At 30.4% G+C, this 22,600-nt stretch overlaps 1 protein-coding gene across 5 annotated transcripts in view; it reads right to left on the bottom strand.

Moving 5' to 3' along the window:
• The window catches only part of LOC129965638 (carboxypeptidase D-like), a 68,886-nt gene that overhangs the window by 16,908 nt on the left and 29,378 nt on the right, over positions 1-22,600 (bottom strand). For 2 of the 5 annotated variants that reach the window (XM_056079712.1, XM_056079711.1), the window contains exons 1-3: positions 10,660-10,728; positions 9,431-9,632; positions 1,330-1,427 (exon numbers count right to left, since the gene is read on the bottom strand). In XM_056079712.1, the coding sequence (XP_055935687.1) occupies positions 1,330-1,427; positions 9,431-9,632; positions 10,660-10,662 (303 nt within the window). In that variant the 5' untranslated portion in view covers positions 10,663-10,728. Of the gene's footprint in view, positions 1-1,329; positions 1,428-9,430; positions 9,633-10,659; positions 10,729-22,600 lie in introns of those variants that run through there. The other 3 variants (XM_056079708.1, XM_056079710.1, XM_056079707.1) reach the window with 2 other exon arrangements.

The following is a 22,600-nucleotide window of genomic DNA, read 5'->3' on the forward strand; positions in this document are numbered from 1 at the left end:
GATGACGTTTTGTAATATATTAGTGGTGTAACAATTTATCACTTTTTAATATTAGGTAATGTTAGATTTTAAAAGAAAAGGGTTTTCGAATCAATACAAATAATCCATTGAATTAGAACTAAACTTTTTGAAGTTAATTTTTTTTAAAAAAATTTTTACGCATCCCTTCATAACGTCCTAGTAAATTAACCTTTCATATATTGCTGATGATGCCGTGTCCGCGTTACCACGGAAAGGGTGTAAGGACCCCTGAGCACCCGAATGCAGAAGTCTGATTTCTAGCTCGTATGAAGATAACACACACACTCGCTTGCACAACCCCTTTTTACAGGGGGCTCTTTTACACACCTCAGAGATAGAACATAGGGTGAAGAACAACCATGCCCGAACCGTTACTCGAACCCGGGACGCCCAAATTAAGTGGAAGACGCGCTACCTCTAGGCCAGGACAACGGCTCATATATTACTTAATTTGAAAATAACAGCATAACAGGAGAATACATTTTTAGTCTACAAAGAAAATAACACTTAAATTCAATATTATGCTTGGAGATTATATTTTATGCTATAAATACTACCTTCAATAAATAGCTTACAAGTTTTTTATTATGACAAAAATGTTTTTCAATTATGCTGTAATAAAAAAAATTAATTTTCCGCATCGGCATAACAGGAGAATACCTGTTTAGTCTATTAACACTAAAACCCAATATTATGTTTGGCGATTATATTTTTATGCGACAATTACTACCTTGAATAAATAACTTGCAAATTTTGTAGCATGATAAAAGAATATCACAATTATTCTGAAAAAATGTAATACTTTAAAGATATATAAAAGCATAAATAATATTTAATGAATAATATTTTGATAGAAAAAATATGAAAGAATGCGGCAGTTTTCAAAATAACCAGTAAAAATTCTTCAACAGCAATTGTTGCTATTTTAAGTACTCAGTTTAAAAGCAACATAGAGAAAAGCAATATAAAAATTTTACAACCGACGAAACTGTTAATGTGCTTTTATCATTTCCCTGGGGTGCTAATTTTTTTTTCTAATTCGGCTACCAAAATAACTACGAGAAAAAGTTAAAAGGAAGCAATTCCATTATTAGGCAAGCCGCCAATTCATGAAGCCTTTTCTTTTTTAAAAAAATCGTTAAATATAATGGGATGTCATTATAAAAAGCTATCTGTTGGTGAATATCTTAAATCTGCAGAGAAATGGAGGAACGTGCAAGGTTAGTAATTATGTTAGCGTAGATAATAATTTTGATGGGGGCAAAAAATTGAGAAGATTTATGGGATGTCGAAGAAAAAAGCCCTTACCTCATTACCATGCATGTTGGCTACATATTTGACGTTAGGCTTTAGCAAAGGTTCTTCATTAGGATCACTTGTAACAAGCATAACCCATAAATCTCTTCCTAAAATACAAAGAAATCTCGAAGTGAACTATAGTATATGATTAGAATATTATAGAAACAATAATAAACAAAATTAATGTATTATTATAATTTTATATATATATATATATATATATATATATATATATATATATATATATATATATATATAAACTGCAGATGAAATTGTTTTATTTCCAAGAAACTTATTTAAAAAAGAAAATAAAAACGTGTAGTTTCTTAAAACTTATTAGGTATATATTATGTATTTTTTATAAAAGATAAAAACGTATCATAATGAGAAAAGTTGAAAAATGCAGATTAATCTATGAAATTGTGTCTTAATTTTTCATATAGTACTATAAAAAATAGCCTTTTGTAACATTTTATAAAAATACATAAAATAAAATAAAAAAGGAATAGATAACGTTTCATCAGACATTTCACTGGTATAAATTTCAAAAAGATATTATTTACGGATGATTATCTTAGAATAAAAGACATCTAATTGATTGATTCCAATGATTATACAGCCTTGACTGCTCAAAAATGCTACTGCTTTCATCTCGAGACTGATCTAGATAAAATTAAGAACGAGCTAAACAGAAAATTCCAGTTCTACCCCTAAAGCCAATTTAACGGCATTGACAACTATCCCTAACAAGCATTCCAATCAAGGGCGACGTCCATCCGTAACATCCATTAGGCATCTACCAAAAACCATTCCAAACAGCGAAATCCTTGACATGCCTTCGTCTAGATCTCCGAAACAGCCTTCAATGGGATAAATTATTTATCTCATTCTATTGTTGACGTTCCCTCTAACATAAAAGATGCCATAGGGCAGTGAACGGCAGAAGTTTAGAACAAAGAAGAAAGGATTTTTTCCCGCAGGTAGACAAGCAAAATTTAAAGGTCGTTTTCAATAAATTTACTGCCCTACTTTTTTTCGGGAAAAGTCGTTGGCAAGAAATGATAGTTTGGCTCCTCCCTGTTTTCTTGGTTATGGCTCTACCATCATTTCTTACATTCAAGTGAATCGTTTTTCAAGGACTTTTAAAGCTGTTCTGGGAAATTTCTCATTGATTTTCAGGTTTTGCTTTGTCTTTCAGGTAGTACCCGAGAGATACCTCGGGATATTCCCTCTAAATTAGGCCATAATTAATAATCATTTGACGTTTGTTCTCTATCAAAGCTTAACAACCGAAACTGAACGATTCTTTTGAACTCCTACATATGAAACGAAATAAAACATTCATGCTATGTCCTTCACATAGCAGGTACTTAAATAAATTCTCATAATGCCCAACCTTTTAAAACAAATCAGAGAACATAAAAATAAATCTCTAAGTTAACTTTTTTTTAAACTCTGCGCATTACAGATTTATTTAAAAGTTCTTTTTCTCATAGTTCTATGAAAAGCTCTAACCTAAAATAATCAATCAAAACCTAGAACAATCAAAATAATAACCCTTTGCACTTCAGTTCATTTTCAGACAGCACTGTTCGAGCAGACAATTTATTATTATTATTATTATTTAATTTTAAGAAGAAAGATTGAAATGGAAATTTATGGCTTGTTTTTTTTTTCACAAAAAATCCGTATATAAAACTATTTATAAAGAGCATCAATTTTCAATAATTTCGGGAGAGTGCAGCTCGTTATTGTCAGCTATCTCAAGGAAGTCCAAGACAAGCTGAACTCGTCATTTAAGGGGCTCAATTCGGTACTAGAAGCCAGAATGCAAACTGAAAGGAAATGCAGATGACTAAGAAAAATAAACTCAAGAAAAACTTTAAAAAATAAAATTTGTAAACAATGAAATAATTTGCAATTAAAATCAGGAAAAAGTTAAGAATTATAAGTATATATGCACTATTGGTTTCATTATTTTCAATGATCAAATTTGAACGACAACATTTGATATAGTCACTAAAATTGAAAATGTTATATGTCTAAACTTAACACACAACTATTTGCAATTACAATAATTTTCTACATAATGTCTTGATTAACCAATAATTAGAGAACCATTTACCTTTACGCGCTTTTTAATTTTCAGCCCGCCACTATTAATTAATATATGTATTAATTTTTATATTATATTAAAAAATTAGCATAAAACATATATATAAATGCCTGGAAGTTATTATAAGTTGAAACTTTAATAAATTTCATTGAATTGATTCAAGGAGCAATTTTAAAAAACCATTCTGATCTTGGAATGGAATGAGATGGGTTAATGATTGTACAATGTAAAAATTATGTAAATAATTGCATGAAAGAATTATATTGTAATTATATTTAACTAGTATGTGCATAATGTTCACGCTAGTCATTTGACTTTATGATGTAACGAGAGAAACAAAAATTCCAAGAACATAACGAGGCTGGCACAGATCACAACCCCTTTGGGAGCCAATTACTCTTTCCGAAGCAAATACAACTTTCGCATTGTGAAGTAGCCCCAATTTGCGACTTGCATTTCTATCGCAACAAAGATTATGCATTCATTATCATCTTGAATAATTTGAGGCAAGAACATTAGACACGTACATTAAATAGTAAAGCTCTGCATCTCTCTTGCATTGCCATCAGCAACGATAAAGTTCTTGATGGAAGAAACTTCCCGGCATCATAAAAAGAGAGGAAAATCGCATCTAATAGAAATTAGTGATGTAATTTCCGCTTTTCACAGATAAGTTCATAAATTGTTTTTAGGATTTAATTGAGGTCGAGATAAGATGATGCACCGGGGAATCTGATATTCATTCTGAAATGCTATATTAATGAATTTTGCAAGCATTTAATTGTGATTAGCAAGTTCTTGTTTTATTTTTCTCAATGAAATAAAGAAAAAAACGAAGCTTGTTTTAGGCTTTATTGTAAAAGGAGAAACGTTTTAAAACCTCAATCATTTAAAAAAATAAAATAGTAAATTTATTTTTAATTCACATTACGTTACAGCTTAATAATATAAGTAAGAGAACTTAAAATCGTTTTGAAAAGAGCTACAAATAAAAAATAAAATTTTTGTCAAAACTAATTCTTTTTTCTTAACGTTTCTCAGCATTTTTACCTTTCGGTTACAAGGAAATCATCTTAACATTTTGCACTCAGAAAAGTAATTCGATGTATAATTATTTGTTTATTGCTCTGAAAAATAAATATACATAATTTCTTTAAGTCGAATTTCCTTGAAAAATTAATTTACATCTTTTTACCATTCTGTAGGCGCTTTTAACCCTTTATTTACCGAATTATGTTGCCATCAATTTTTCCACTTCCTTTTTGCACTAATAGTTAAGTTTTCTTGCCGAATAATCCCAGATAATCCAAGAAAAATATTTTAATTAATAGAAATATCTTAATTTAATTATTAAATAATTTTTAATTCCTACTTTTAGCATATATTTACTTCTTGTTATTTGGGTTACATTCTCGGTGTTCTTTAGAATACCACCAGCAAAAATTGTCATATTACGAAGATATAAGCCAGATTTAAATGGTACTTACGGTAAGTACCGTCAGTAAATAAAGGGTTAACAATCAAAATTGAAAAATAAATAAATAAAACGTCAAAATGATGCACCGTCTTAAATCGCGAGTGGGAGGCACCATCCGTGTAAGGGTTAAATATTTCAATAGCAGTTTGAAAATCTCTTTCTTGAAATGTTGAGCGCTACTAGTTATTCAGTAAATAGTAGAATCTTATGAAAATTATCGCTGATAAAAGCTAGACACAAATTTTCATTAAAATGTTGAAATGTTTCATTAAATGTAAAAATCCTAAAATCAATCATGATGCGTAATATAATTGTAAAATATAATATTATTGAACAATAAATTATATCAATTCAGACTTATTTCTCACAATCCTACTTGAATCGACAAAAAAATATTTTTACAACGCATCCGAATATGAAATGTCCACCTAAAAATATCCAGCCAAAAACGAGTTTTCCAAAAGCCATCACGGAATGTCCACACGCGAGTGCATTGCGCGCACTAATAACTATGACAAAAATAAACGCATAAAATGAATCGAAGACAGCTTGACCGAAGAATGCAGGATATGCTGTATAAGGTAATCCTTCATTCTATTCATCAGAATCGACTTACTACGCGCCTATCTTTCTAACAAAGGATTTGTTTATCATAACTGTTGTTCTTTGCAGTTGTTAACCGCAAATGATACACGAGATAAAATCTGTAATCTTTATTTTAATTTTAAAAGATCTTTATGAAGCTTAAATTAGTCAATTGGAGAAGATATTTTTATCATGATTTTGATGAATTACGATAGTACCCTTAAATGAATAGCTCCAGCAACAATTGAGTACTGCATGTAAAAAAATAAATAATAGAAGTTACATTAGAAAATTATATTTACATCATTATAAAAGTAAATATAACAGCGAAAATAAATAGAATTTTTCAACAAAGCTGTTATAAAAATTATAACTATTACTTTCTCAAAAATTATAACTATAAAATATAAATTTAAAATATAAAAATAATAGTTATAATTTTATCTCAAAAAATATCAGGATAGCAAAAAAAAAAGGGGGGGAGAGGGTGTTATGCTCAATAAACCTCTTTAAAAACAAAGTCACTTGAAGTAAAAATTCCTTCAAAACGACTTTTTTATCCCTTTACCATTCATTCCAGAACTTTCCATTAATTAATTTTTTTTCTAGTAAAAAGTAATGGTTTTCTCTTTGGTTAAAAGAATAATACTACTTAGGCGCGTGATAAATAGAACCATTACTAAACGATTTATACATAATATCCAGAATTTATATTCAAGTTCGAGATCATTCTTTTTTATTGATATTATGAATATCAATCACAATTATTAATTTAAGACACTATTTAATTTTCCTAATGTCAGATGTTTATAAAAAGCCATTATCTTTTATTCCCCCAACATTTCCGCCACTAAACAAGACGGCCATAAAATTCCACTACCTCCCCCCCCTTAACAAACAAATCCTATCTCCTATCGATACTGTTGCGTTCAGTGGCGGTCGGCTGTACATTAGAAGGAACCCCTAACAGATGCAACGAAAATGAGCAGTAAAATGTCACTCGGAACTTGGCTGTGCATTATCTTTTGCTTGAGAATAACAATGCACCTTTCAAATCACTAATCGATTATTTGACAGTTGAAGCTTAAGAATGTGCGGAACCTGGTTAATACAACCCGTTTCACAGAAAGGTTGTTCATTTTCTTTGTGTCTGTTATAAAAAATAGAACTTCGTGGTTATAGCTCGTCAACGGATTCTGAGACGACCACATTTCGAGGACTCCATCTCATTAAGAGGTGAGACGCGGAACGATGAGTGCATTTCCGGTATTTTCTTTGACCTTGGATTTCCCCTATTAGATATTAGTAAATGTAAACATCTCCTCCTTTGATCTTTCCTTTCACCCCTATTTTGACGAATTAAACCCACCCTAACGCATGCGCAAATGCGCGGAGTGTTTTACACTCCGTTGTTGAACAATACTATATCTTCTTAAAAAAAATCACATTGTTAAATAAAATATATATTTTGCAAAATTTGCGATCATAAAATAATTAGGCAAATCAAAGGACCAATCCATCAGTCACAAACTAATTCATCAGCATTTTCTTTTCATATGAAAGCTCATGGTCCTTAGATATGGTCAATGATCGCCAACTGTCCCGCCATCACTCATTTTCGACAGAAACTTCAAAAACTACTTCACGACGCATTCTCTATGGGGGAGGGGGTGATCCACGACAACTCCAACTACTCTCCACGGCAATTCTTTCCCAACTGTAACTGTCGTACAAATTTTATCATTTTTTTTTTTTTTTTACACATAGGGGGAACTTAAAATTCAAAAATTAATAATCAATTCATTAATGGATGACTACCTCCTCAAAAACCCACCATTTTCGAGAATTAAAATTTTGGCAAAACCTCAACAATCAAAAATTGGATCAACCATTAACTAGGCTCAACAACTGAAGTGACTTCACTCATTTCGCAGTTTTACAAACATATTTAGGCAATCTTAATATATTTATTGAGCAGTTAGATTTTAAAATGGTGATTGTTGATTGTTTCTGCTTTAATAAGATGTAGTCCAACAGAGTTGGCCTTAACTATTCAAAAAACCTTAAAATAAGAATTAATAGAATGGGCTCACAGCTGGTCGCTGAAGATGGTTAGTGAATAGTAACATTTATTGAACATTATAAAGTAAAGTACGTTAAAATAAAATCCTAGCATTCTTAAATGTAACCCCTCAGCCACAAACGAAAAAAGCATCTTAAAGTAAAGAATCAAATTCGCGTGAACAGCTTTGCAAATACATTCCATCACATTTCTGACTTCGTCCACGGCCTTGCGAAAAATCGAAACATTTCTGTAAAATCGGTGACTTGAAAAGATGAGTCGAGTTGAAGAGTCACGAAATGTTGGTGAGAAAAGAGATGCGGAGACATCACTTTCACTTAACCGATAACATTAGTATACATGATGGCAGTAACAGGTCAAGACTAATTATATATTTAAGACTTCCGTTCAGTACGTGAGAGGATTAAGAAATCTTAATATTGCCGAAAGAGAGTCACTTGACTAATAAAAAAGGGCCATAAATTTATTTCATCTGTCTGAAAATCTAACATCACACGCGTCGCATGTCGTAAAAGAATGGAATTTCCTCTAAAGTGTTTTTTTTTTTTTCCCCGATAGGGTCAAAGTGAACTTGTAAATGTTTCATAAACCAAATTCAGTTCGTGAGATTGAGAAATACTTTTTCAATATTTACATGAGATGATCCATGAGATGATGAAAAAAAGGAATGCGAATTTTCTACTTCTTTTCATTCATTTGGTTAGAAGTTTTGTTTTTACATTTTTTTTTTCCGAATTTTATTTAAAAATATGAAATATTTTTTCGTCGTACAATACAATTTCGTCGTCATTCTATTTGAGGATATCGAAATATTTATTGATTTTTTTTTAACAATATACACATCTTTAATTATTACTTCACATAACCATTACATAGTTAAAATATTACTACATGATTTGGTTAATTATCTTATGTTTCCTTTTCCAGAGAAGCTTGTAAAATTATAAATAATATTTAGTTAATAATTAGCTACATTAATAAAAATACTAAGAAATTTGTTAGTTGAAATTATTATTTTTAAATATTTTTAATTATATACAGTGAATTCGTATATTTTTTTTTAAAAAATCAAAAACTAATCACCTAATCCTTAATAAAACTAACAAAGAAAGCAAATGATTCCAAATCAGAATTTCATTTAAAAACTTAGATTTTTTTTTATTGATAAGAAATTATTTTAAGTTAACAGTTTATATGTGAATAAGAAAAGAAAAAAAATTATAAAAAAATTTCAATTATAATTTTTATTTTTCTTGTAACTAAAGGAAGGAAAAAAATTGAGTCCTGAATTAGAGAAATTAGTCAGAGAACGTAGAGAATAGTAGGATTACAAGGATAAAAGTAAAAATATATTCAATGCTCCCTCTTAATATTTACAAGCAAAAATAAAGAACAGAAACCAATATTGCTTTTTAGAAATTCTACAGCAAGAAATTATTTCAAAAAGAAAAGTGAATATAGCCAACAGTAGAATACCTTATATTTCAGTTAATAATTAATGCAAAATTTTAAAAATTAAATTAAAAATAAATATTTAATATAAAGTTTTCAAGCCTAATAAAAATTGGCCTTGGAGTTAGTTTTATCGACAATATATCAACCAAACACTTCTTAGAATGTAATGGCCTGAGCTCATTTTGATAACAATCACAAAGATTCAAAAATATGAGAGATATTCATCAAATAATCTTATTTATTCGAAATTTCATTTCTAATTAAAAGAATCATTTTTAAAACACAGATGAATATTACTCGAAGAACAATCCTGAAGATAATATGCGGCATTAAAAAAAATTCTGAAAGTGATTGACTGGAATATCAATTGGACATTATAAGAATTCGAACTTACCTTGGACAGATTTTCCAATTGAATAAAGCTTTGTTAATTCTGGATACTCATTGGCTAGTTGTCGTAAAATTGCAGTCATCTGAGGGAAGTGATGATAGACAAAGTCTATGTTCAGTGCTGAAGTAGCTGGAAACACTGAAGACACCGCAACAGAGACGAGCATTACGGAAAGCAAAGATTTAATAGCCATTTTCTGATGATGCTGAAAATAAAAAAATATCATTGTTAGGATATACAATCAAGGAAGTAGCTTTTGAATTAAGAGAGATCGTCAGTTTCAATAACAATGGAACAAACTTTACCATAAAAATCTCATAATATACAGCAAATTATTTACAACTTCATAACTATTATGTTGCAAAAAGACTTTTTAATAGTGACAAGTTTTTATGACTTCTTATAGTAACAAAAATTTATCGGTGTCAAAATCTATTACTACGGTATTCAGCTTCGGAATAGAAAGGAATAAAGGCCTTATGAATAAAAATCTTTTTTATGATTTCACAAATAAAGGAAAAGAAAAAAAAAATCTCATGTTATGATATATCGAGCATAGAAGTGGAAATGCAAAAATTGCATTTCAAATTAAAATCGCCGTTATTATTTCTATTTTGCTGGTAGTATTTAAAAGCTTATACCAGGGATAGGCATTAAGTAAATCGCAAACGACCGATGGCCCACCAAGACAATTTGGGGTGACAGCCTTTACTAAGACCCAAGACGTACATGCTAAAAGAAACGTCTATGGAACACCAAAGATAGCCAGACAGGGAATCGGCTTTTGGCAATCGGTGCGATTGTGTTCACTTAAGAAAACGATTCGATAAATGTGTAAACGACACATGTACAAAAAAGTTGCATACTATTTAACATCGTTCTTTGGCTCTATCTATTTGTATGAATCTGCATTTTCAACGATGAATATAATCAAGATTGAATATCATTCCAATCTCACAGGCGACCACTTAGAATCCAATGCAAGATTAGCAGTTAGTATTTATATATCGAGATATTCAAGATTGGCAGACAGTATGCAGACTAAGTCCTCTAACTATAACTACGAGAACTAACTTTAGAGGAAAATGATTTATTTTTTAATGTATTTTGAATTGTTTAATGTTAAATGCATCATTTGATATTACTATATTTGTGGCTATTATTATGTTTGTAATTATGTAGGTAAGTACATATTCCATATTTATTATTAAGTTATAATAAATATTGCAGACCATTTTTTAGCTTACCACACCTAGGCCACTGGGTGGACTGCAACACCATGAAAATATTAGAAGCAGCCCTTACCCTAGAAAAGTCTGCGCACCTTATACCCTGGTTTATACTGTGTTTCATAGGGTAAGCAACTATTGCATCATAAAAATCCCACAAACCAACCGGTCCAGACAGAAGACGAATAAAAAAACAACAATAACCCGAAATATTTCAAGTTCACTAGTAATCCGAATTTGGTTTGAAACAAAAAAAAAGGTCATGGCCCCTATGAATCACAAAACCTGTAGAATTCTTACATGGAAAAAAAATGAGCAAGGATTATCTGGAATTTCCTCAACTTGTTTTCATCCCCAAAGGTCATCAACATTGATATCCCAGCCCCTGTCCTCCCCTGACGAAAAAAAAGCAGGCAGTGACGGAAGATTATGTAGGCAAATAGGTCGTTCATTGCTCACGGGAAGGTCGAACAATCAAACAAGAAAAATGATGTTTTCTAAGTAGGGTTTTTTTTTTTTTTTTTAACCTGCTTTGTCTTTCTTGCTTCGCCAAATCTTACTATAGGTCTGTTACATGCAAAAAAAATTAGAAGGAAATTCGGTAACAAGTAATGGATGAATAATGAATTGTTAGGTTTATAAAGAGAACGAACACCAAAGCGTAGACTTAGCATCACATTCAGCTTTAGAGATTTTTCCTTTGCAGTAACGATGGGAGGATAACTTTTTTGTAGCGCTTGTTAAAAGGACAAAACTATGGTTAGATAAAGAAGGTGGGCATGAAATAAAGTAGGAAACGTGATAAGAAAGAAGCGTATTAAGTAAACAAGATATATTAAGGTGTCCCATAAGTTTCTTTCCTATTTCTAGTATGAAATGAATACACAATATTTACTGTTTAGGATAATTATTTATTTTGTAATATAAAAACCCTTTTGCTCTATTACCTTCTTGCATCTCAGGAAGCCTTATTATGTTTTCTTTCCAAAACTGTTGTGTTTTGAACAAGAAATAATCCTCGAGGTGCGTTTTATTCCGCTGATAGATTTCGAGCGCTTATTGCGAAGATAATTTTTTAAGAACAGAAAGAAGTAATAATCAGATGGAGCGAGATCTGGAAAGTGTGCAGGATGCGGTAAAACGTCCCAAACTCTAAGAGCTTCTCTCTTACGGCTAATGCAGTATGTGGTCGCACGTGTCATGATAATGAATCGACAGGGCATTGTTTTTCAATTCTGGCCAGTTTTTTTTTTTTTTTTTTTTTTTTTTTTTTTGCTATAGCAGCTTTTAATTGACCCAGTTGATGACAGTATTTCGTAAAATTTATTGTTTCGACCTAAGGAAGGTCATAGAAATTTACGCTTTTCCAGTCCCACTGAATGGATAAAAGAACTTTTTTGGAGTATAATCCCTGCTTGAAGGTACGACTCTGGCACGACTAAAACCGATGACATAGACGGTTAATAGATAAATCTGCATGTTTGAACAAGCAGAGCCAGATAATGCCATTCATAGCGTGATGAGAAAGAAACTTTTGGGACACCCTAATTATTCATCCATTTCTTCTATTGATTACTGATACTTCAGGTTCCGGAAAAACAAATTTATTATCAAATTTAATTTATGATTATTTAAATTTTGATGCTTTATTTATTTGTACCAAAGATTTGTTTTTATCTAAATATTTTAAATTACAAGAAACTGTACAATGTTCCGAAATATTGAAAAGGTAAACATAATTAATAGTAAAAAAATATCAAAAAATGATTGAAAAAAATTTTATTAAAAGGTTTTTAAAAATATAAAAAATATATTTTCAACTGATTTAAATGAGTTTATTAGAGTTGATGATTTAGATATATCTGATAAATATTTAATTGTCTTCGCTGATTGTATTACAGAATAAGATCAAAGAAAGATCGAAGGTTTATTCATTAAAGGAAGAAAAATTATAAATTAGATGATCATAAGTTAATTATTATAATCTTATGATCATCTAATTTAATTATTATTAATTATTAAATTAGATTATCATAAGATATTAATATCATTTTGTGATTTTAACAAAGAAATGAAGATTTGTTTTATAAAAAAATAAAAGTAATTTTCATTTCGTAAGACGTACATTTTATTTAAATTCAATGAAAATTTTCAGTAAGGTTCCAAAACAAGATTAAAAATTAAACTTAGGAATTAAAATTTAAAAAAAAACTAAGCCCGAATGCTTACTCATGCGCAAAGTTTATAAAGCTAATAAAATTTTAAAATCAAATTTCCATTAAGTCTTTTTCTATTTATTTTTAAAAAAAGCAGTTTTTTTATTTAAAATTTTAAACGCATTTATAAGGGCGGACCAAACAATTATGGTTTACTTACTTACGCTTTAAAAAAAGTGGTTTACAAATCTTTATCGGCTCTTTCGCTTTTAGAAACGCTTATTTCTTATTGATAATTTTTACTGGAGAACATTCACAAACTAATTTTAAATTCATTTAAACTCTTGGGACGAATTTATATTTCATCCTATTAAAAAAATTTCGAAAGAGCAGATAGCTTTTTTCTTTTCTTTTTTTTCACTAAAGCATTTTAAATTCTTATCTGTAAAAAAAAACATCAGTGACATTAAAACGGCGAGTACATAACATTTAAGTGCTACGTACACAGAAATTAGTTTTAATTTTAAGCCAGTGCTCTAAGAAACCTAACTAAACATTTTTTATCTGCCTGTGTAAATCCACTTCATTACATCAACTTAATAAAACAAATTTTTAATTTTGCATTTTCAAAAAGCTTTTAAGGAAAACAAGATGATAAATCTGAGAATTACCGTCTTAAATGCAAAACTGTGCATTAAAGAGATAGTGGAATGGCTTTCTCATAAAATTACCCAAACTGCACTTCGCTAGAAAGCACATATTTCAGACTAAACAATAAATGAAGTTAGTGCATAACCCCGTCATCCTTTTTCGTGTCTTTTTTTTTTCCTTCGTGTTTTTGTTGTTTTATTTAGTGAAAGACTTAACCAAGCACTTCCATATTTCACTAGAAGAAAAGAAAGAAATCTACAGCGTATTTTGAAGGCAAGATGCCAAAATGAAAAGCAAGTTATTGGCAAACTTCTTTAGTCCGTTTATCTTGAAGTTACTAAAATAGAGCACCATGTGACAGAATGAAAACAATAGCAAAAGACAATATCCCAAAATTATAAAATAAGTAATATAGAAGTTCTCATTTATATATATTGTTAATAAAGTGTGGAAAAAACTAAAATATTCTACAAAATTTCAAGGCAATATGTGATCCATAAGTCATTTATTTTTGTAAGCTATATTTATTTAATATATCCATTGTTTATTATAGTACCTGGGAAATCAAATTTCGCCGGACAAGTTTTTTTTTTTTAATAAATAAAATCCTATCCTACGACTCGTTTAAAGTTATGAACGGAATCTAATTGAATTGCAAACGCGGGATTAAACATGAGAAAAATGCGTGGGAGTCCGAAGCTCTAATCACTAATTCATTTGATACACTTATGCATGTCATGTATAGTCATATATCAATATTTAGTAATAAAAAAATATTTGTGTGTGTGCCAAATCGTGTCTCATATTTTCAGGTAAAACATGTATGCCTTGTATAGATAAACTTAAAAACCAAAACCTTATCTAAATATAAAATTTGATTCAAATCGTTTGAGTCGTTTCCGAGATGCACGAAATAAATTTATATACACATAAGAATTGCTGGTTTAAAGTTATAAGATTTGAATTTTTTTTTAGCTAAATATTACGCAAGCGTTCTAAAAGCGTCTATAAGCTTCGCGAGATATATTTTCCATGAATAATTATTTTTACGGACTAAGGCCGTTTATTAAATAGGCATATAAATTGTCCAAAATCGTTTTAAATTTCTTACAAATTATAAATAGATGGTTTAAACAAATTCGATAAACTGTTGCAATCTGCTTCAGAAAAAGTTTTTGATACATTCTTAGAAAAGTTTCCATAATTTCATAATAAAGATTTTCCCTTAAAAACAGAGTACTTCAATAAAAAGATGTTTATACCCTCCCCTATCATCTAGGAGACACCCCTGAACCTCTTTAAAATGTCAAACATATCTTATTGGCATATTTATGCATAGCAAATAATAGTTTCTATGGGAAAATAAGTCGAACGAAACGTTATTCTACAATTCTTTATTAGCTTGTCATGTCAAAATCCAAGAAAGCACTTTCCCCGATGACATCTGCTAAAATGTCAAACTACTAAAGCAGAAACAAACGAATGAATCATTTAGACAAATATCATTACGAAGAACCTATCGATTCAAAAAAACTCCCACACACTAAAGATCGATTATGATTAATACAATATATGAAAGACCAAAATATTCCAAAAACAGGCTCTTAAACAAAGACACCGTTTACGACAACTGAAGGACAGCATTTCCATTATATTACTTAAATATATTAAAAGATGGGGGGGGGACTAAATGAGAATGTTATCAAAAACTTCCGTTTTTTTTTTCAGACGTCCAGCAATAAAAGAACAAACTGTAACAAATTAAAAGACCATGTTAAACAATGCATGGAAGATTTGTCTTTTTTTTTTCCCTTGTTGCGGTTCGGTTGAAAAACTGACGAGTGGCTTGATGCCAAGGCGATGTGATAGCCATCTTTCATCTTATTCTTTTAAAAAACGAAAAAGAATTATCAATGTAGTTTTGTCTGATAGTGTCGGGGTTGTAGGATGCGGTAATTTGAAGTTTATATTTTTAAATTGCTGTGTCTTTAGAAGACCCTGCCTAGGTGAGTGATCTAGTAGGTGGATCTTTTTATAACTGGGGGGGCAGAGACCTGTGTGGGCTTCGCTTCTGTTTAAATCAATGTCTGGTTTTCAGAAAAATAATATATCTCTACGTCCTACGGATATACATTTTAAGCAACATTCGCATTTTAATGAATGCTGTCTATGATAGAAAACGGCTTCTATTACTCCAAAACTGTATTAGTCTTTAAGAGGTCGTTCAAATTACCACCATAACTATGTAGATTAGCATATAGAATTACTATCCTATTAAAAATTCAAAGATTCTAAATATAGGAAATAAAAAGAAAGAAGTAGAATTAAACCTCTAACCAGAAATATCGCAAAATTAAAATGTTTTAGACTAGACTCATTTATATTTTTAAAACTTACTCTTAATTATACGGCAGCAGTAACATGTAAGCAAATAATGTATTTAACATTTTGGCACTAAGCTGGTGTATCAAATTTAATAATTAAACTAATGATAAGCGTTATAAAATATAAAGAAAAAAATATTTTTCAAAATTATTAAAATTGCAGAAAAAAAATTGATACCATAAAAATGTTTTTATTATTATTATTTTAAATGGAGTAAAAATAACTTTTTGCAATGACATGCTTTGAAGATACTATGATAAAATATCAAAATTTTGATAAATTTTTCTTATTAAAAATCTAATTAAAATCCTAATAGCCCCCTTTCTTCATAAACATTTACAACTCAAAAGGAACTACAGCCAAATTTGATCGTCATAGATCCATCAGGCTAGTAGAACCTAAGGTGGAGCAAGAGTTTTAACGATTTTTTCTTTCTCATAGGTGAAATTCAGAGAAAATAATGTAATCGTAAAAAAAATTCAAATTCTCGAGTTAATTTATTTCCGCATTTCAGACTTACAAGTCCGAAAAACTCATTTTTAGCATTCTGCCTTTTTGTCCGTGAACACGATAACTCAAAAACTCTTTTGAAGAAACGATCGAAATTAGATATATGGAATTTCGACCAAATTTGAAAATTTCTATCAAATTTTGAACGAAATACATCCGCAAGAAGTCAATCTAACTGTTCAAGAACAAATGAATTCGGTAATTATAAAATGCAAAGAGTTAGCTAGATATAATTTGGCGCACAGGTTTAACAACTAAAATATAAATGCTAGTCAAATTTCTTAACAAAATTCATCAAACGAAAAAAAATTCTTTCCATTTTGATCAACTTTTTATAAACGAGCAAGCCAAGATAAATTTTTTTAAAATCCTGATCGATATGGAACGTCGCATTTATGTCATTTTAAACATCATTAAAAATATTTTTGAAAATTTAATAGTAAAAAAAAAGGAAGGAATATTGTGTATGGTGAAAAACGGAATATTTACATTGCACAGGAAAATAAAAAAATAAAAATTCTTTCGTTTTTACTGTTCAGTAATTTTCAAAACCTACCATAAAAGTCTACCCGCAAAACCATCTAAGAAAAAAAGCAAATTCCCAGGAGGAAAATAGATCAAGTAGATTGGAGATCGCATTTCACACGGAAAAACGCATGGAATATTGTGCATACTGAATAAAATTTCATTCACCGCTTTTGGACATTTTAAATCATAGCATTACCAATCCAAAATATGCCGAGCAAGTTGTCATGTTAATTTTGCATCGGAGGCAGGCTTATTCTTCAGATTTCAAACAGGCCAAAGTGCATTATTTCGTTATTCAGATTTATGCAAAAATGGAAGCGGGTACTAATAAATAATGGGGAAAAGTGACAACGGTGCCACAATGGTGTCATTTCACAAGGTAAACTTTCAAATGAGGATCCTCACACGTAAAGTAGGGCAACTGAAGCAATTTCACACTTGACACTAATTTTGGTCGATTTTTCTGTCTATGCATTTTGTATGTTGAGAATGTATGCTAGAAGAATGCGGGTCTGATATGCATTTCATTTGAAAGATTTCTGATATGTAGGCTACAATTTTTTTCACTCATGAAAAATATTTGTGAAAGGCAATTGAACTGAAACGAAATAGAAAGGGCTCGATAGTAACACAAATAAAGCAAAAATAAATTAATGCTAGCAGCCTCCGGCGATCAGTTTGTTTGCCCAAATTATAAGCTAGTAAATGATAAATATAAATTGCTTTTAAAAAGAATTTAACCGTTTTCTTTGATACGGCTGGAAGGGCAGATATGAGCATTGATTTCCGTGGGCAATCCATAGTAATTATTTATATAACGACAGTTAAACCTATTTTTGAGCGCCATTAAGATTTGTTTGAAGCCAATTTCTTTTGTATCTTCGTACTTCTGACAGAATACACTTTCTGGAGATACAGCGACCTATCTACAGAAAATTTCTTTTATTATTTGGAAATTCCATTAATTAGTCAAATGAAGCGTTAGATTCAACAAAACAGTAAAAATGGCCAATGGAACAGTCTGAAATTCGTATGATGCTTTGTTTACATTTGATTGTTGCCATTCGAGAATACGTATAAGCGCGATTTCTGTTCCATACACGACAGATAGATAAATAGAGATACAGACAGACAGATTTTAAATTATTATGTTGAAATCTACCATAGAACCTCAAAGCGGTACAAAGAGTATATTATTTACATAAGATGGTATATTTATTACTTTTCTTTTATGTATCACAGTTCTCACTTTTCAATTAATTTCGATTTTTGTGTGTTTCGAACATTACTACCGTAGGCAAGGTATATTCATACCTAAGTCTATGAAGCATACATAATTCGACGTCGTTAAAATAAATAACAATTTTGAAAACCAGCAAATTGCCGAAGAGCATTAAGTGGTTCCGGATAATTTAAAAGTAAATTACTGTAATCAAATTTTATGAAGTCATGGTACAATGATTTTCAAAATACTCTTATTGCGGCTACTTTTGTCGATGGTGAAATTTAGTTCAACAAAAATTTTGTCGCAACTTTGCCTAAAAAATATTATGTTAGCGGAAATCTCTAAAAGGAGGACAATTTTTAAGCAAATTTACTATTATGATACCATAAATTACTTAAAAAAAGTTTCTCTCATATATGTTAATGTGTATACGTCTTTTCTAATTGTTGCCAAAATAGTTAATTTTGTCACATACTTCAAGCAGGAAAAATGCTTGAAATGACGTAAAGAATTAAATATGTTATATTGTTGAATAGATAATTGTATGGTTCAAAAATTACAAAATCTAAATTTTTAATTAATTTCTCGGTTTTAATAGTTACGTATAAAAAAAATTACTATTCTTGACCAATCATAATTTTAAGCACAAAAAAAATTCCACTCTTCTACGACTAAAATAATCGAGTTATGAAGTTTTGAATATCACTATTTTAGATCATTTTAATGGCCGCCTTTAGGATCAAGAATCAATCAAAGGAACAAGTCTCTTCAAGATGACTTTTGATTGGTTTAAAATAATGAAATCCAAAGCTTCATAACTCGGTCAATTTTGTAAAGTTGATTTTTTTTTTTTTTTTTTTTTTTTGCTTAAAATGTTCTAGTATCAAGAATATTTAATTAAATATAATTAATAGCAAAAAAAATTGGAAATTAAAATTACGAAATCTCAATTGCTATTCATTAACGCAAACATAAATAATATTCTTTACGCCACTTAAAACATTTCTCCAATTACAAGTATAAGTTTATCTCTAATGTTTTAGCAATTAGTTAATGAGCCATGATTAGATGGTATGTAATATATTCTAATCATATGTTTGTTTCTGTTTGTTTCTTATGGCACTTGCCACTGACAAGCCCGCTGTTACGAAGACAGCGATTTAAGCCTGAGGGGGAACGTCTCTTATTTTTTATAGCAGCGCCAACTAGGGCCAAGAGTACGACTTTGCTACTCACGCATCACTCATTCGCTTGCACAACCCCTTTTTACAAGAGGGCACATTCACACATCTCACAGATAGAACAACAGAAGAACAACCACGCCCAAACCGGGACTCGAACCCGAGACGCCCAGATCACGGAGAAGACGCGCTACCCCTATGCCAGGACGCCGGCTAATCATATGTATTATCATGTATTATTATTATGTATGTTAATATCAAGTATGTGTGCGTTAAATGTCCATTCTTACTCTACAAAATATTAATATGCTTCATGTTTCAAAAAATGTTACATCAGTTTTTCATTAATGTTCCTCTGATAAAAATCGCATTCAGATTTCATCAACTTGAAATTTTGTCATATAGTAATAGAAATAGTTTTTAAATAGTAGCTTCAGAATGCTTAAAGTGAACTTTTAAAGAAAAATCTAGAAATTTCAAAGTGATTTCTTTCAGTATTCGCTGAATAAAAGATCTGGAAGTGAAGTTTTATGAAACATGAGGTCTTGGACTTTCAAAACTCATATAAAAACATCAAACTGTTTTCTCTCTTGCTCTGTTGGGATTCTAAAAGTTGCGGACAGTAAGTTTCTTGTTTCAGACATTTGTTTTTCTTTCTTTTTTTTCTAGCATTCTTTGGAAGTAAATCCTCAACAGAAGTTTCTTATTTCAGAACTCAATTGTGCCTTCGATTTTCATTTCAGTCTTTATCTAAGATAAGTTTACTATTTTCTTTTTTTTTTTTTTTAATGTTCTTTCAATTCTCAGTTTAATTATTTCAGTAATAATTTCGTTAATCTGAAAATCGAAAGTTTCGACTAAAAATCAGTACATTAGATTAAGTTTAGTATCATCTTGTTTTGATTTTACATAAACATATTAATGAGTATTTTTGAATCAACTCGTGCTTCACATGCCCAAACGTTATTGACTGCTCACGAGTTAACTCGTGTTTTCCATTAGTTTCAATGCTCAATTACAAGGGGAAAAATGACATAAGTAATATATTTAGTTACTTATCAACAACGTATTAAGTTCAGCTTTTGATCTTTATGCTAAGGCGTTAAGTGCTCGTGAATATCCCGCTTAACAAGTGCTACGAACCTTTCGAATCTTCAGTAAAATTGGGTCTCGAATAACGTGGGTCACCAGTCCCAAAGCAGAAGCACTGCTAACACGTGACTTCAAGTCAATGCACTTTTCAAGATTCATATAAACAGCACATTCGTAGCTTCTAACTAAGAGTGAAATTAAATAGATCCAGATAATATAAAGGCGCCAGACTTGAACATAAAGGCGAAAAATAGAGTCCCAAAATAAATAGAGCTTCAAAACAATTCAGTTCGGTTATGTTAACGCTCCGTTTAAAGCAACACTAGGGCTATTTTGGGACGGATCTCGTAATTTTGAACCTCGGTCAGATGACGAGGACGACACCTGAGCTGGCACCCCCCTCTCCACACCACGCCACACCAGCGGGAGGACGTTTGGTCATGACGAATTTAACGTGCAACAGACCCCCTTACACGACTGGTCTTCGGTGGAATCGGGACACGAACCTAAAACGCGCCAGTTCCGAAGCCGGGACCTTATCACCTGGCCACCGCGGCCCTTATTTCAAAACAGATATTTCACGAACTTTTTATAAGATGGGAACCATTTGTGTATATAATGTTGCGTAGTTATAATTCTATAGATGAACAATAGATAGCATATTACTTAAGCTCTTAATTAGATTATACATTCTTTTTGGGATATTTATTGTTATTACAATTCCTATAACATAAAAGGCACGTGATAATGATGCTTTAGCAAGTAATTTCTGCGTTTTAAAACGATGTAATACTTTTACTAAATTTCATATTTAAATACTAAAAATTCAGTCAACCGATACATATTCAGGCATGTCATTATAACTCAAGAAATTGAAGAAACAAAGTATAAACTCGGCGGAGTTTTTGGTAACAGACCGATATATAATAAGTCAAATTCTAATAACAGAAAAATGTAAAACTTTTTGAAATTTAATACAAATAGATTCCGATTACAATAACATGGAATATTGAGTATTTATTAATCGGTACTGTATTTATTAATCTTTAAAAGTATCGTTTCCTGGAAACGAATTTTAAAACCAGAGTATTAAAATTTCAGTATAACAAACAGATAAATCTCCTTACCGTAAAATCTTGCCGGTTTTTCTTTAACATTCAAAGGTTATTTCCGATGGATGTGTAATTTTCTCTCACACTTATAACGACATTTTTTTTTTTTTTTTTGTATTACGATAATCGAGATAAAGCAGGTTACTTTGTTAAATGTTACTTTAGAAAGATATATTAATCAGTTTTATTTTATCATTAAAAGATAAGAAATCCAATCCAATGACTTATTTCCAACATTTACAAAATTTTGGGAAAAATAACGATTGAAACAGTTTATTTAGGTAACAAAATATACATTTTACTTCTATTGCATTCGTTTAGTTATGGTTACATCCGGTTTTAAAGCGGATTGAAAGCTATTTTAGGAAGACTTCATAAATTTATTTGAACTGTGATCAAAAGACAGAAACGACATCAGAACCAGCATTATCTTCTACAACTTCTACACTAAACCAATGGGACGCTTTTGATAAAATGCAATTAATGTATCCCAAGGCATACATATACGAATAGTTCAAGGGGGAAATTGGTATTCGAATTCGAACTTGGAACCTTTGGACCCCCAATTCAGATCTTACCAGCCATCACTACCGTTTTAATTATTTTAAGTGGCATCTTCAGCCACTTTCCACAAAAATTGGACAAGGATTGTCGTTGATTTATTTTTTAAATTATATTTAGTTTTTTATATTTAGTTTATTGTTACGTGAGAACATGATGTTTTGGTTCGGTGGTTTTGAAGCCTCAAAATACGTGGGCAGAAAATAAAGGGCATGGGTCGTAAGAAGTTATCGTCAGAAGAAGCACAAAGAAGAAAACGGGAATGAACGCGAAACAGCAAGGAGTGATATCGAAAGGCTTATTATATATGTTATAGTAATGATAATAATAATATAGTTTTTATTAAACTTTCATTTTCTATTTTTCCAGCTGGCAAAAAAAATTTTGAAGCTCAAAAGATTTTGAGATGGAAATAAAAAAAAAAAAACTTCACTTTTCTAAAAATTAACGATCGCGCAATACAACAATCACTTAATCATTCCAAACCAGTTTAAACAGCATTTCCGCAAAAAGAAAAAAAACTGGCCTCGAGAGAAAGTTTTG

This window comes from Argiope bruennichi, chromosome 4 (assembly GCF_947563725.1).
Source record: "Argiope bruennichi chromosome 4, qqArgBrue1.1, whole genome shotgun sequence".
Taxonomy (NCBI): Eukaryota; Metazoa; Arthropoda; class Arachnida; order Araneae; family Araneidae; genus Argiope; species Argiope bruennichi.